General features: G+C 29.5%; 1 protein-coding gene and 1 pseudogene across 1 annotated transcript; both read left to right on the top strand.

Moving 5' to 3' along the window:
* Window positions 1-248: 248 nt before the first annotated feature.
* LOC145937897 (uncharacterized) lies at window positions 249-6,754 on the top strand (annotated as a pseudogene).
* A 512-nt stretch (window positions 6,755-7,266) lies between these two features.
* On the top strand, window positions 7,267-9,819 carry LOC145937898 (uncharacterized). Its single transcript, XM_083041255.1, has 6 exons — window positions 7,267-7,498; window positions 7,808-7,978; window positions 8,116-8,268; window positions 8,434-8,496; window positions 8,568-8,609; window positions 9,692-9,819. The coding sequence occupies exons 1-6, from the start codon at window positions 7,267-7,269 to the stop codon at window positions 9,817-9,819; spliced, it is 789 nt and encodes a 262-aa protein (XP_082897381.1).
* Window positions 9,820-13,107: the final 3,288 nt, after the last annotated feature.

Raw genomic sequence — 13,107 nt, forward strand, 5'->3', positions numbered from 1 at the left:
ATTAATCTTTTGTGTTGAGAGGATGGGAAGGGAAGGAATTGGAAGAAAGGGGGAAAGGGGAAGGTAAGGAGAGGAATATGGACGAAAGAGAGAAGAAAAGAGTTTGAGCGTTGGATTGGGGAAAGGATAGGTGAGAAGGAAGGAATAGAGGAAGAATGGAGTGAGTTAAAGAGTAGGGTCCTGGGGGCAATAGAGAAAGTGGAAGAGAAATGGTGGGTAAAGGAGAGAGAAGGGTGGTGGGATGAGGAATGCAGAGTGGAAAAAAGGTGGTCAGAAAGGAATTGAGAAAATGGAGGAAGGAAGGTATAAGCAAGGAAAAATTTAGAGAGGAAAAAGGGAGATACAAGAGGTTATGTGAGGAGAAGAAGAGAAGGGAGGTGGAAAGATGGCAAAGAGAAGTGAAGGAAGCGAAAACGGAAAGTCAGATATGGAAAATAGTAAATAGAGAGAGAAAAAGGAGAAAGAGGGTAAACGAGGAAATTGAATCTGAAAAATGGGATAGATATTTTAGAGAATTACTAGGGGGAGTAGAATGGAGGGCGGTGAAGGGATCAGGAGAGGGGTTAGAGGAAGATGAGGAGGAAGACATTAGTAAGGAAGAGATTAGGAGAGCTATAGAGAAATTGAAGGATGGTAAGGCGGTGGGAGGTGATGGAATTGCAAATGAAGTGTGGAAGTATGGGGGGCAGGTAGTGAAAGACTGGATAGGGGAGATATGCAGAAGGGTTTGGAAAGGAGAGAGGTGGCCACAGGATTGGAGAGAAGGAGTGATTGTTCCGATTATAAAGAAGAGAGGGGGAAAGGGTGAGTGATTATAGAGGGGTGACTCTAACACAGACAGCATATAAGATATATGTATCAATTTTAGCAGAGAGGTTAAGGAGTGAGGTGGAGGGGAAGGGATTGTTGCCACCGAGTCAAGCGGGCTTTAGAAAAGGTTTAGGGGTAATTGATAATATATACGTGCTGAATTATGTGGTAAATAGGCAATTGGGGAGTGGTAAAGAGTTGGTTTTATTGTTTTTGGATTTGAAAGTGGCGTTTGACTCGGTGGATAGAGGGATGTTATTGGGAAAGATGAGAAAAAGGGGGGTAAGGGAGGGTTTGGTTAAGAAATGTGGGGAGGTTTTGAGGGAATCAGTTAGTAGGGTATGGGTAGCGGGGGAGGATGGAGAGAAGTTCTGGACGGTGAGGGGGGTGAGGCAGGGATGTCCACTCAGCCCTGGCCTGTTCACCTTGACGTTGGCAGATTTAGACGATGAGCTGAAGAAAGGAGGATTGGGAGGAGTTAAAATAGGGAATCGGAAAGTGTATGCATTGACATATGCAGATGATCTAGTTTTGTTGGCGGAGGATGTTGAGGGGTTGAGGGGGATGATAGAAAAAATGGAAGGGTACTTGGATAGGAAGGGTTTTGTTTTAAATGTGGAGAAATCGAAGATCATGAGATGCAGGAAAGGTGGAGGGAGGTGGAAGAAGGTGAAGTGGTATTGGAAGGGAAGGAAAATGGAAGAGGTAAGGAAATTTACATATCTGGGATATAGAATGAGATTTAATGGTGAGCAAAAGGTGCATGTGAAGGAGAGGGTAAAGAAAGGGGCAGCGTTGTTAGGGCGAGTGTGGAGGATAGGTAAAAGAAGATTTGGAAAGGACTGGGCAAGGAGATTATGGTTATTTGATAGGTTGGTGTGGTCAGTAGTTAGCTTTGGGGTGGAAATTTGGGGGTGGAAGGAGAGGGAGGAAGTGGAAAGACTGCAGGATAGATACATAAAGTGGGTATTGGGAGTAGGGAGATATACACCGGGGTATATGGTGAGGGAAGAAATGCAGAGAGACAAGATGAAAGGGAAGGCGGGAATTAGGGCGTGGGGGTATGAGAAATGTTGGAAGAGGGGAAGGGAGGGGAGCTGGCGAGAGAATGTTGGGAGGAAATGAAGGAGGAGAGTAAAGGGAAAATTAAGGGAAGATGGGAAGAAGAGAGGAAGTTGTTTATAGATGAAAGAGGTTGGAAGTTAGAGGAGGTGTCAGTGATGAGGGAGAAATGGCAATGGAGAGGGGAGTTAATTTTTGATAGGGAGAGGAGTATGCAAAGAGAAGATAGGTAGAAAAAGATATGGGAATCGAAATACAATAAATGGTATAGGTTTATTGAGGAAGAGGGATTACCAGGGTATCTGAAAAAGGGTTGGGGGAAAGCAGGTGACAAAGGGTAGCAGGATTCGGATTGGGGTATGGGATGAAAGGAGGGAGATATTGGGAGAGGGAGGAATTGAAGAGGTGTAGAATTTGTGAAAGGGCAGAGGAAACGTGGGAACATGTATGGGAAGGGTGTGTAGATTGGGGGATGGAGGGAACATGGCAGAAAAAATGGAAGAAGTACTTGGTGGGGAGGGGTATGGAGAAGTCTGGTTGAGGGGTCTGGAGGAAGTAAGGAGAGGGAGAGTGAGGGAGGGAAAATATGAGAGTGAGAGAGTGGAAGTGAGAGGGTGAGAATGATAAGGTAAAAAGGAGATTGTAAACGGAAACGGAAGTCCAGGCGATAATAAAAAGGGTTAGATAGAAGCGTTATGTGTGTGTGTGCGGTACGCAGGATGCGAATAGGCGAGAATTGTAGTTCAAGCGTTAGGTTAAGGATATTTAGAATTTGTAAAGAGTATATTGTTGTTTGTGTATATTTTGGTTTTTGTATGATATGTAACCCCAAGGGGAAACTTGAATATAGAATTCTTATATATTAAGAGAAACAATTATATTATGTTAAATCAAGATAATTTTAAGAATTACATTATCGTTAATACTAACACTAGCCAATTGCAGGATTGAAACGTTAAATTAAAACTTGATAAGTATTAAATTAATTAAATATTAAATAAATATAAATATATATTTATAACGTATATATGTAATAAGCATATATTATTTAACGAACAGTCTTGCAATAATAATATCAATTATTAAATACGGATATGTATTATTAAGCGCCGAAGAGGATAAATAATTATATGTACATATTATACACACATATGTAATTATTAATTCTTTATTATATTTTATCGAGTACATTCACATACATACACATATAAAAAGGCACACATATATATACATATATATATATATATAACTATTAAGTAACAAGTATATAAAAGTTTTATAACACAATTCTATAATTTACATTACAGTTATATAACTTTTTAACTAATTTTTATACATGTTATGTAAGTATTATATAATTTTTAAGAAAGTTATATAACATGTTATTTACGTGTTACATTAATGTTATATAGCTGTAATATATATGAGTAGGAAATTACTACTAACGTGTATATAACCTTGTACATTCGTGTTATATTGCGTGTTACATTTCGTTTTATTATGACAATATAACAGTTATATACTCGTGTTTGCTGGGTAGCTTATAAAATAATAAATTTAGGTCTCTTTTTATAAAATCTAAAAATTATAAAGCTAACCTGTAAATCTAACCTGTAAACATGGCATATTCTTTTTATATGCTAATTCTGCTTTCATTGTATTTTTAACAATTTTATCACGTTCTTTTCACTTTCCACGTTCTTGCATAATTTACATATATACAAGTTAATGGAAGCTCTCTATAATTTCTTTCAACGAACCAATATCATGATAAACATAATTTTAATAACAATTGTTTATCATCACATTGGTCCGGTGAAAGAAATTACAGCTTTCATTAACTTGTACATATAAGTTGCAGAATTTAGAATTTGATCATTATTTTGATGTTTCTTTACTCATATTTTTATTAGTATTACTTTTATCAAAACAATTCATACATGTATATATATATATATATATATATATATATATATATATTCTACGCAGCATGCACATTCTAAAGAAACATTATAAAGATATGTTTTATGGTAAAAAAATATTGATTTAAAATTTTAAATGTATATATAACTTCTGCATTTTTCTATTGCGTTTTACTTTTTTCTCAATTTAATCATTTTATAATTTTATAATTTAATTATTTTACTTTACAGACCATTTCTATTCATCTCGCAAAGTGGAGACAAATATAAAACAACAAATCGTGCCTTCTTCTTTCTTTTATAAAAGTTGTGCCTATTCTTTTTTGTAAGTAAAAGTATTATTTCAATAAAATAATTTATTATTTTCATAAGGTTCTTGATCTATTATCTGTGGACACATGAAATTATATCTGTATAAAAGCAAGAAATCGTTTTAAATTTTTCATCTCAATATATATTTACCTTTGATAAAATAGACTAGTACACTATACAAACTTTTTTTCTGATGGTTCAATTAGTAAAAAACTTTAAATTTTAATTTATAATAATTCTTCATCGTTTAATCAATCATCATTAAGTGCCATTTTAATTGTAAATGTTTATTAAAAACACTGGTTTAAATTTTAATATATTATTAATCAATTTATATTTATTTATTATTATAACAAATAAGAATCAAAAAGAGAGATGTTTAGATACTCCTTTTAAATTTCATGTCTTTCATTTCTAACATCATATTTAACAGCTCCACAATGATCAGAAGCCTTAAAGAAATGTAATTAGTAGCTTGAAATTTGCAATTTTTTGATTATTTTTCAATATTTGAATTTTTTTAGATTTTATATTTTTTTAAAATATTCTCATCATGCCAAAAAGTATACAGCATTTAACAAAAAGAAGAAAAAATCAATTGATAAATTAATCAATTGATAAATTGATAAAATAAATCGTAATAAATATTTAAATAATACATCTGAATCAACTATTGCGAATAATGAGCATAATGCGGAAGAAATTATTACTTTTGATAATGCAGAAAAATTTCATAATACACTTATTACAAATACTTACACATTGTTCCAAAATGTAAACGAATGCAATGAATTCTTAAAAGAAACGTCGTATAATCAAGAAAGCGACAATACATTACAATGCAACAGTCCTACATTAACAGATACACAAACAGATACACAAACAGATACACAAACAGATACATTAATAGATTTTCACTCTAGTAATACTGATGATACTTTGTGGCAGGATTTACAAACATTAATTGTAGAACATAATATTTCACATAATACTGCTAACCAATTATTAACAATTCTTAGAAAACATGGCCATATAAATTTACCTAGTGATGTAAGGAGCTTAGTTAACACACCACGAAATGCATCCGTAAACATTAAAGTAATAGGTAGTGGCCACTATGCACATTTTGGTCTTTATCGTTTTCTTGAACGATCTATAAAAATATATTCCAAATTCATAAAAAAAAACGAAATAAAATTAAACATTAACGTTGATGGTTTACCAATCTCCAAAAATTCGGGTAGCCAGTTTTGGCCTATTTTGGCATCCATTGAAGGAATAGATGTTTATACGTCACCATTTATAATTGGCATGTATCACGGTATGTGTAAACCAAGTGATCCTAACGAATTTCTTAAAGATTTTGTTGATGAATTCCTCCTCCTTAATCAGAATGGTATTACTGTGTCTAATAAAAAATATGCAGTTTCTCTCAATGCAATCTTGTGTGATGCTCCAGCTAAATCTTTTATAACATGTACCAAAGGTCATACGGGATACTTCGCATGTCCAAAATGTGTTCAAAAAGGCAAATTTGTACAAAATCGAGTAGTTTATTTAGAAATCAATAATACTTTACGTACAATGACACGTTTAAAAATCGTGTACACATTGAGCATCACACAGGGGACTCTATTTTGGAAAATCTTCCTATTGGCATGGTGTCTCAAATTCCATTAGATTACATGCATCTTGTTTGTCTTGGTGTAATGAAAAGATTATTACAAATTTGGTTAAGAGGAAACAAACATGTACGATTATCAATGGAATATTCAAAAAATATCCAGTTATTTAATATTAATAAAGCCTTGTATTCCGTTTGAGTTGCAAGAAAACCTAGAAGTTTAAGTGATATCGATCAATGGAAGGCTACGGAACTTCGCCAATTTTTATTGTACACTGGAATTGTCATTATGAAATTAATATTATCTCCGGTTATGTACCAGCACTTTCTTTGTCTTAGTATCGCTATAAGAATTTTAATAGATCCGCATCTATGTGTGAAGTTTAATTCTTATGCTAATTCTTTATTATCATGGTTTGTTTCTCACTATGGAGAACTTTATGATGACAAATATCTTTCGTATAACGTTCATAATCTTCTTCATCTCGCTAACGATGTACAATCTTTTGGTTCATTAGATAATATAAGTTGTTTTAAATACGAAAATTATATGCAACAGATAAAAAGAAAACTACATAAATGTGGAAAACCTTTGCAAGAATTGTCCAATCGTGTATCTGAGGAATTACAGCTTCCCATTAAACAATGTAACATAATGCAATATCCAATTGTTATTTATAAAAAAAATAAAATTTGTTATTTACAGTTTAAAACTTTTAAAATTTCAATAAAGAAATTCGATAACTGTGTATTACTTGATGATAATTCTCTTGCTTTTGTATTAGATATATTAGAAGACAATCATGTTTTATCTATTCGTGTACAACGTATTTTACAGACACAGTCTTTTTTTACCATCCCATGTGATTCGAAAAAGTTAGGCATATTTTTTATAAGAAACAGTAGTACTTCAGATATTATACAAATTCCTGCAACGCGAATAAAACGAAAATGTTTAAAATTAAAACAATTAGATGCAGTTGATTCCTACGTCGTCATACCGTTGTTACATGCCAATAATTAAATAAATAATATGAGCACATATATTTCTTTCATTTTTTATATTTGAACTTACATGTATGAAAAATGATTGAAAATTTGCATTGAAACTTTACTCTTTATAACATAAATGCTATAAAAATGTAAAAAAATTAAATAGATAAATATACAATATAATATAAAAAATAACAATATACTTATATACAATTAATCATATATACATTTGAATAAACATACTGTTCGTGAAAATTTATAAATCAAATTATATAATTAATTAGAACAAACATATATAGCAAGATTGGCATGATGATCAAAATTAAATACAGAAAAAGAGAATAAATGTAATCAAAGACTGATACTAGATTAATTGCGAAGACATACAAAAACTACTTTGTTGACTTCTTGGCTCTTTACTTCAGTTATTGACAGGTTTTTTGCTCTTATAAGATATTATTTAATTAAAAATAATGATTTACAGAAATATTGATTTACATTTTTATTGAAAAAATATTTTATAGAATAATTTTATACCATAGAATGGCACCTGCTACAAAAGATAAAACAAAGTACGTGGTAGTGAAATTTCATTCGGATGATACTTATTCCGAAATTCCAACGATATGGCTTAAGGTAGCAGAGAAAGAAGAGACAAAAACCCAATGTTGGTGGCCGCCTCGTAATTCAAATACTCCTTTATTAATGGCAAATTATTCAACTCCGAATTGTGACACGTGGGTCCTCTACAACGTCGAAATAATAAAATATAGTGGTAACTATTTATGTATTTTTATTTCATCTATATAATCCATAACATAAGAATTATTAAATGTATTTTTATTCAAAATGTAACAAATATTTGTTTTACACAAAATACACTTTTTAGAGTTATAATTGTTTTTGTTTACGTTTGATTTATATTATTATTTATATTTGTGTATATTTTATTAAAAATATTGTGTGTATGTGTACGAAAATATTTTTTTGAAAATAACATTTTAAAAATAATGTTTTAAGAAAAACATTTTATGATGGTGATTTGTACAATGAATATAAAAATATTAAACTTTTTTCATAATAGCAAGCTTAGAAACTGCAAGAAAAAATGCAGCAGACAGTACATACAGTACAACGGATGATGAAAGTTTGGGGCGAGGAAAAAGACAGCATGTACCATCTCAACGATTCAACGAAGATGTCGACGATTCAGAAGAAGAGTCTCATGAACAGGAAACAAATTCTAGTAAGAGACGTATGTAGAAATAAAATGTACTTTATATTATATTATATATTACATATATTAATTATATACAAGAGTGTCGCAGACACTCATGATTCGAGTTTTAAATAGATTATTGTCGGTTTTTAATCATATCGGTTTTTTTATAGAGAAACAATCACATTATGTTCCACCTAAAAATTTTCACTCAAAATCATATTCTATTCCTGCTCCACCTAAAGATTTTGACTTAAACAATGAAGAAGATTCTGATGTAGACACAGAAGATATAAAGGATGAACATGAAATGGATTTAGAGCAAGGTATTATATATATATATATATATATATATATATATATATATAATACCTTATATATATATAATATATATATTATCATATATATGTAACAAATTGTACAACAGTCACTATAAATCTTACAACTTTTTAATATATTTTCAACTTTTATAATATATTTTTTAATTATAGAAACTTTGGTATCGGCACCAAGGCAGCAGGTGAATTTGATAGATATACCGATTGTAATAGAAGGTACAAAAATTTGAATTAATGACAATTAATAATATATATAATTATATAATATATTTTTTAATATATTTTAGGATGCAACTCATCAGGTCAGAATGCACATTCAAAGATACAAGGTAAATATACATTATTTTCACAAATATTATTATATATAATATATATATATACTTGACATTATATTATCATATACATATATATATGTAACATAAATTGTACAACAATCACTATACATTTTATAACTTTTACATATATTTACAACTTTTATAAAATATTTTTTAAATATAAAAACTTTGGTATCGGCATCAAGGCAGCAGATGAATTTGACAGATATACCGATTATAATAGAAGGTACAAAAATTTGAATTAATGACAATTAAATATATAATTATATAATATAGGATGTATTTTAGGATGCAACTCATCAGGTCAGAATGCACATTCAAAAATACAAGGTAAATATACATTATTTACATAAATATTATTATATTTATATGTATACTTGACATTATTATGTAAGTCTTTTTATGTTGTAGATAATATAAAAACATTTACACGGATGCAAGCATCATCAAATCTTAAAATAGAAGAAATAAAACAACGATTAAAAAACATAGAAGATATGTTAAAAAAAAAAATAGTTCCAGAAGAAGAAGACAATTTAATCATACAATTCTTGCCTCTCAATTCAATTGAAAGAATAAAGGAATTCGATTCACAATTAGTATGTGGTGAAGCTGTCAACCAATTTGTAAGTAAAAATAAATATTTTGTTTCATTGTATAAAAAATTTTTATTTAGAAACGTTTTTTTAAACTCTTAAATGCATTTCTATTTATGTATAAAATATTAAAACATTTTTGCATAAAAAATGTCCTTTTATAAATATATGCTATATGTATATTATTATGTATATATTACTGTGATAAATTTTTTTATGTATATATATTTTTACAGAAAGGGTTTATAACAAAAATAGGCGGAAATAGTCCGCGAGATTACATTCATAGAATTTTACAAAAAATATTCACAAATGAATGCGCACTACAATGTTTCTGGAAAGGAATAAGAAATAACTTGAAGCTATACAATCTGAATCTCGTAAAAATAATAAGAAGTATGTATATAGAAAAATTAACCTATATATTGAAATATTTTATTTAAAAACATGTTTTTCATACTTCGATTTTTTCTTTTTCAGGAGAAATGACTTTACGTTATGTCAATTTGACAGAAATGGATTTTGACAACATTGCGGCGGAATGGTTTCGTTTCGCTCGACAACGAAAACAAAGGAAAGATAAAAAACAGGAAAAAGAACAGGAATAAATGTTATATAATTATTCTTTATTTACCATATAACTTATATATGATGCAACAAAAAAGGAACATATGAATAGAATGTGATTCCTTCCCTATAAAATTACCGACAAGGTAGATTTTTTTAAATTTGTTTTTCCAATTAATTATTCATTTAATTTTCATTTTAGAGATTAACATATAACAAATAATTAAAATATTTATTTTATATGATCATTATTTATTGATGATTTATATATTTTATTAAATAGTAATTTAAGTTAATATATATACATCTGCAAGCTGTGATTTAAAATATATCTCTCTATTATATATATAAGTACCGTCGTCTGTCTGTCTGTATGACCGCGAACTACTTCCGCCTTTGTGGACCGATCTTCACGAAACAGGTACCAAAATTTCGCAAATTTTCCGGGGGTGGCTGCTGTGGTTTTTTTCAGTTTTGCACCCCCACCCACGCACCCACCCACGCAAACACGCATTTATTGACCTCTAATTCCACATTTATGGATCGATTCTCTCGAAATTGGTATCAAAATTTTGCAAATTTTTCGGAGATCGCGACGTCGTGGTCTATTTTAGTTTAACACTCCCACCCATCTATGCAATCACGCATTTATTGACCTACTTCCACATTTATGGACCGATTTTCTCGAAATTGGTACTAAAATTTTGTAAATTTTTCGGAGATGGCGACGTCGTGGTCCTTTTTAACTTTACACCCCCACCCACCCACGCACTCACCCACGCACTCACGCATATATAGAGCGATTTTCTCGAAATTGATACCAACATTTTGCAAATTTTTCGGGGATGGTTACTATGTGGTTTTTTTTTAAGTTTTTTACACCCCCACGCACGCACCCACCCACGCACTCACACATTTATTGACCGATTTTTTCGAAATTGGTACGAATATTTTGCAAATTTTTCGGGGATGGCTATTATGTGGTTTTTTTTAAGTTTTAAACCTTCACTCACCCACCCACCCACGCACCCACTCACGCAGTCACAAATTTATGGACAGATCTTCTCGAAATTGGTACAAAAATTTTGCAAATTTTTCGGGGATGACTACTATGTGGTTTTTTAATGTTTTATACCTCCACCTACGCACCCACCCACGTAATCACACATTTATGGACCGATTTTCTTGAAATTGGTACCAAAATTTTGCGAATTTTTCGGGGATGGATACTATATGGTTTTTTTTTACACCTTCACTCAATCACCCATTTATTGACCAATTTTTTTTAAATTGGTATCAAAATTTTGTAAATTTTTCGAGGATGGGAACGATGGTGGTTTTTTTATATTTTTAAACCCTCACCCACCCATCCACGCATCCACTTAAGTAATAATAAATTTATGGAACGATTTTTTTGAAATTGGTACCAAAATTTTGAAAATTTTTCAGGGATGGGTACTATGTGTTTTTTTTAAAGACATACAAAAACACACAAACTGAAACACAAACACACAGACTCGAACATACACACACACAGACACACAAAAGTATACACACACGTGAACACACCAGAACACATCTGAATATGATACAAAAATACATAAACAAACATATTTGAATATCATACAAAAACAAACACAAATACAAAACACACACGCGAACACATTAGATACACACACATACAAACACACACACACACGAACACAAACACACAAATAAACACGCATGAACAAACACATAAATATACAAACACGCACACGCATAAATACACACACATATACACATGAACACACCCGACACACCCGAATATTATATTATTATATTATATTATTATATTATATCATATTATTATCAAATTTTGCATATAAATATATAAACATTTAAAATTTTTTATTTAAGTAAGTTGATCTACAGAATATATTAAAAATAAAAAACAAATGTATATATAAATATATAATTTATTTATTTATTAATCGATTGATTTTTATTAATTATTGTCAAAATTTTTGTTATTTTTTTGTATAGCGAAATTTTGTCACCCCTTATAGGTGTTATGAGTTTTTATTTATTTGCGTGATTCATTTTATGATTGATTGTAATACATAATTTGCTGATTTCATATGTTAAATGTCATCATGGATGAAATAAAATCTAATGAAATAAATGTCATTATGGATGAAGTAAAACCAAATGAAGGAGAAATAGAAGAATTTAGAAATGGTAAATACTAAATAAAAATTAATTGTTTTTTTTCGGTCTTTAAATTATCTCTCAATTCTTTCGTTATTAATATTTTAATAAATATAATTATAATTTAAAAATGGTAAATACTTAACCGTATTTAATTGTTTTTTTCGGCTCTTACACTTATATGTCTATACTTTCCTTTTCCTTATTTTAGTAAATATACTTTTATATATATATAAATATTATTATTAATATTATTGTTGTTATTCTTAATATAATCATATAATTTTATCTAAATTAAAAAATTTCAGTGCTCGACGATGGGCTTGATCATCTTTTGGTAAATGCTTTATTAGAATTTGAAAAACAAGAGGAATTTAAGAAGGAAAAATGTAAAGATGATTGCAAAAAAGAAAATAAAAAGCGTAAAAAGCAGGAAAATGATGACAGGAATAAGAAGAAAAAGAAAAAATAAAATGATTTTATAAATTTTTTGATTTAAGAAATTTTTTGTTTAATATGGCGATATAATAGATATTTGCTATTTCTTTATTATTTGTGTAAAAATTATTATAATTTTGAAGTGTATTAATATTAAAAATATATATTTAAGAAAAAAAATAATTTTACCATTCTTTGTCTATAAAAAAAAAAATGTTTTTTGTTCGTCAGCTTATTTGTAAAATTTTTATTTTTAATTTTCTAAAAATATAAATTTTTAATTTTATATACAAAATTATAAATAAACATTATAAATTTGATAAATTTTTGATTTCGATAATTGATGTTCAATTTTTTCGATAATTTCTTGACATTTTATAGTTCAATCAAATAATAAAAGGAAATAGAAGGATTAATAGGACGTGATATTAAGAGAAATAAGGAATTGTCACAAAAAGTAAGAAGTAATTTATATTGTATAATTATTTGTATATATTTGTAATATATAATTTTTTAGTTTTTTATATATAATTATTTGTATATATTTGTAATATATAATTTTTTAATTATTTATAATTATTTTATTGAAATTTTTATAAATTAGATTATTACATAGTTATGTAAATAGCATTCGCACGTCCGCGGCCACGTCCGCGGCCACGTCCGCGTTCTCGGAGTACTCTGCGTTGATACCACTGCTT

This window comes from Prenolepis imparis, unplaced genomic scaffold, assembly GCF_030444845.1.
Source record: "Prenolepis imparis isolate NDT839.2.m4 unplaced genomic scaffold, iyPreImpa1.0 SCAF_6, whole genome shotgun sequence".
NCBI lineage: Eukaryota > Metazoa > Arthropoda > Insecta > Hymenoptera > Formicidae > Prenolepis > Prenolepis imparis.

Coding starts and splice junctions, on each gene's coding strand:
- LOC145937898 (XM_083041255.1), top strand. CDS start 7,267: ATGGCACCTGCTACAAAAGATAAAACAAAGTACGTGGTAGTGAAATTT. Junction 8,269..8,433: donor TGAAATGGATTTAGAGCAAG/GTATTATATATA, acceptor TTTTAATTATAG/AAACTTTGGTATCGGCACCA. Junction 8,497..8,567: donor TATACCGATTGTAATAGAAG/GTACAAAAATTT, acceptor AATATATTTTAG/GATGCAACTCATCAGGTCAG.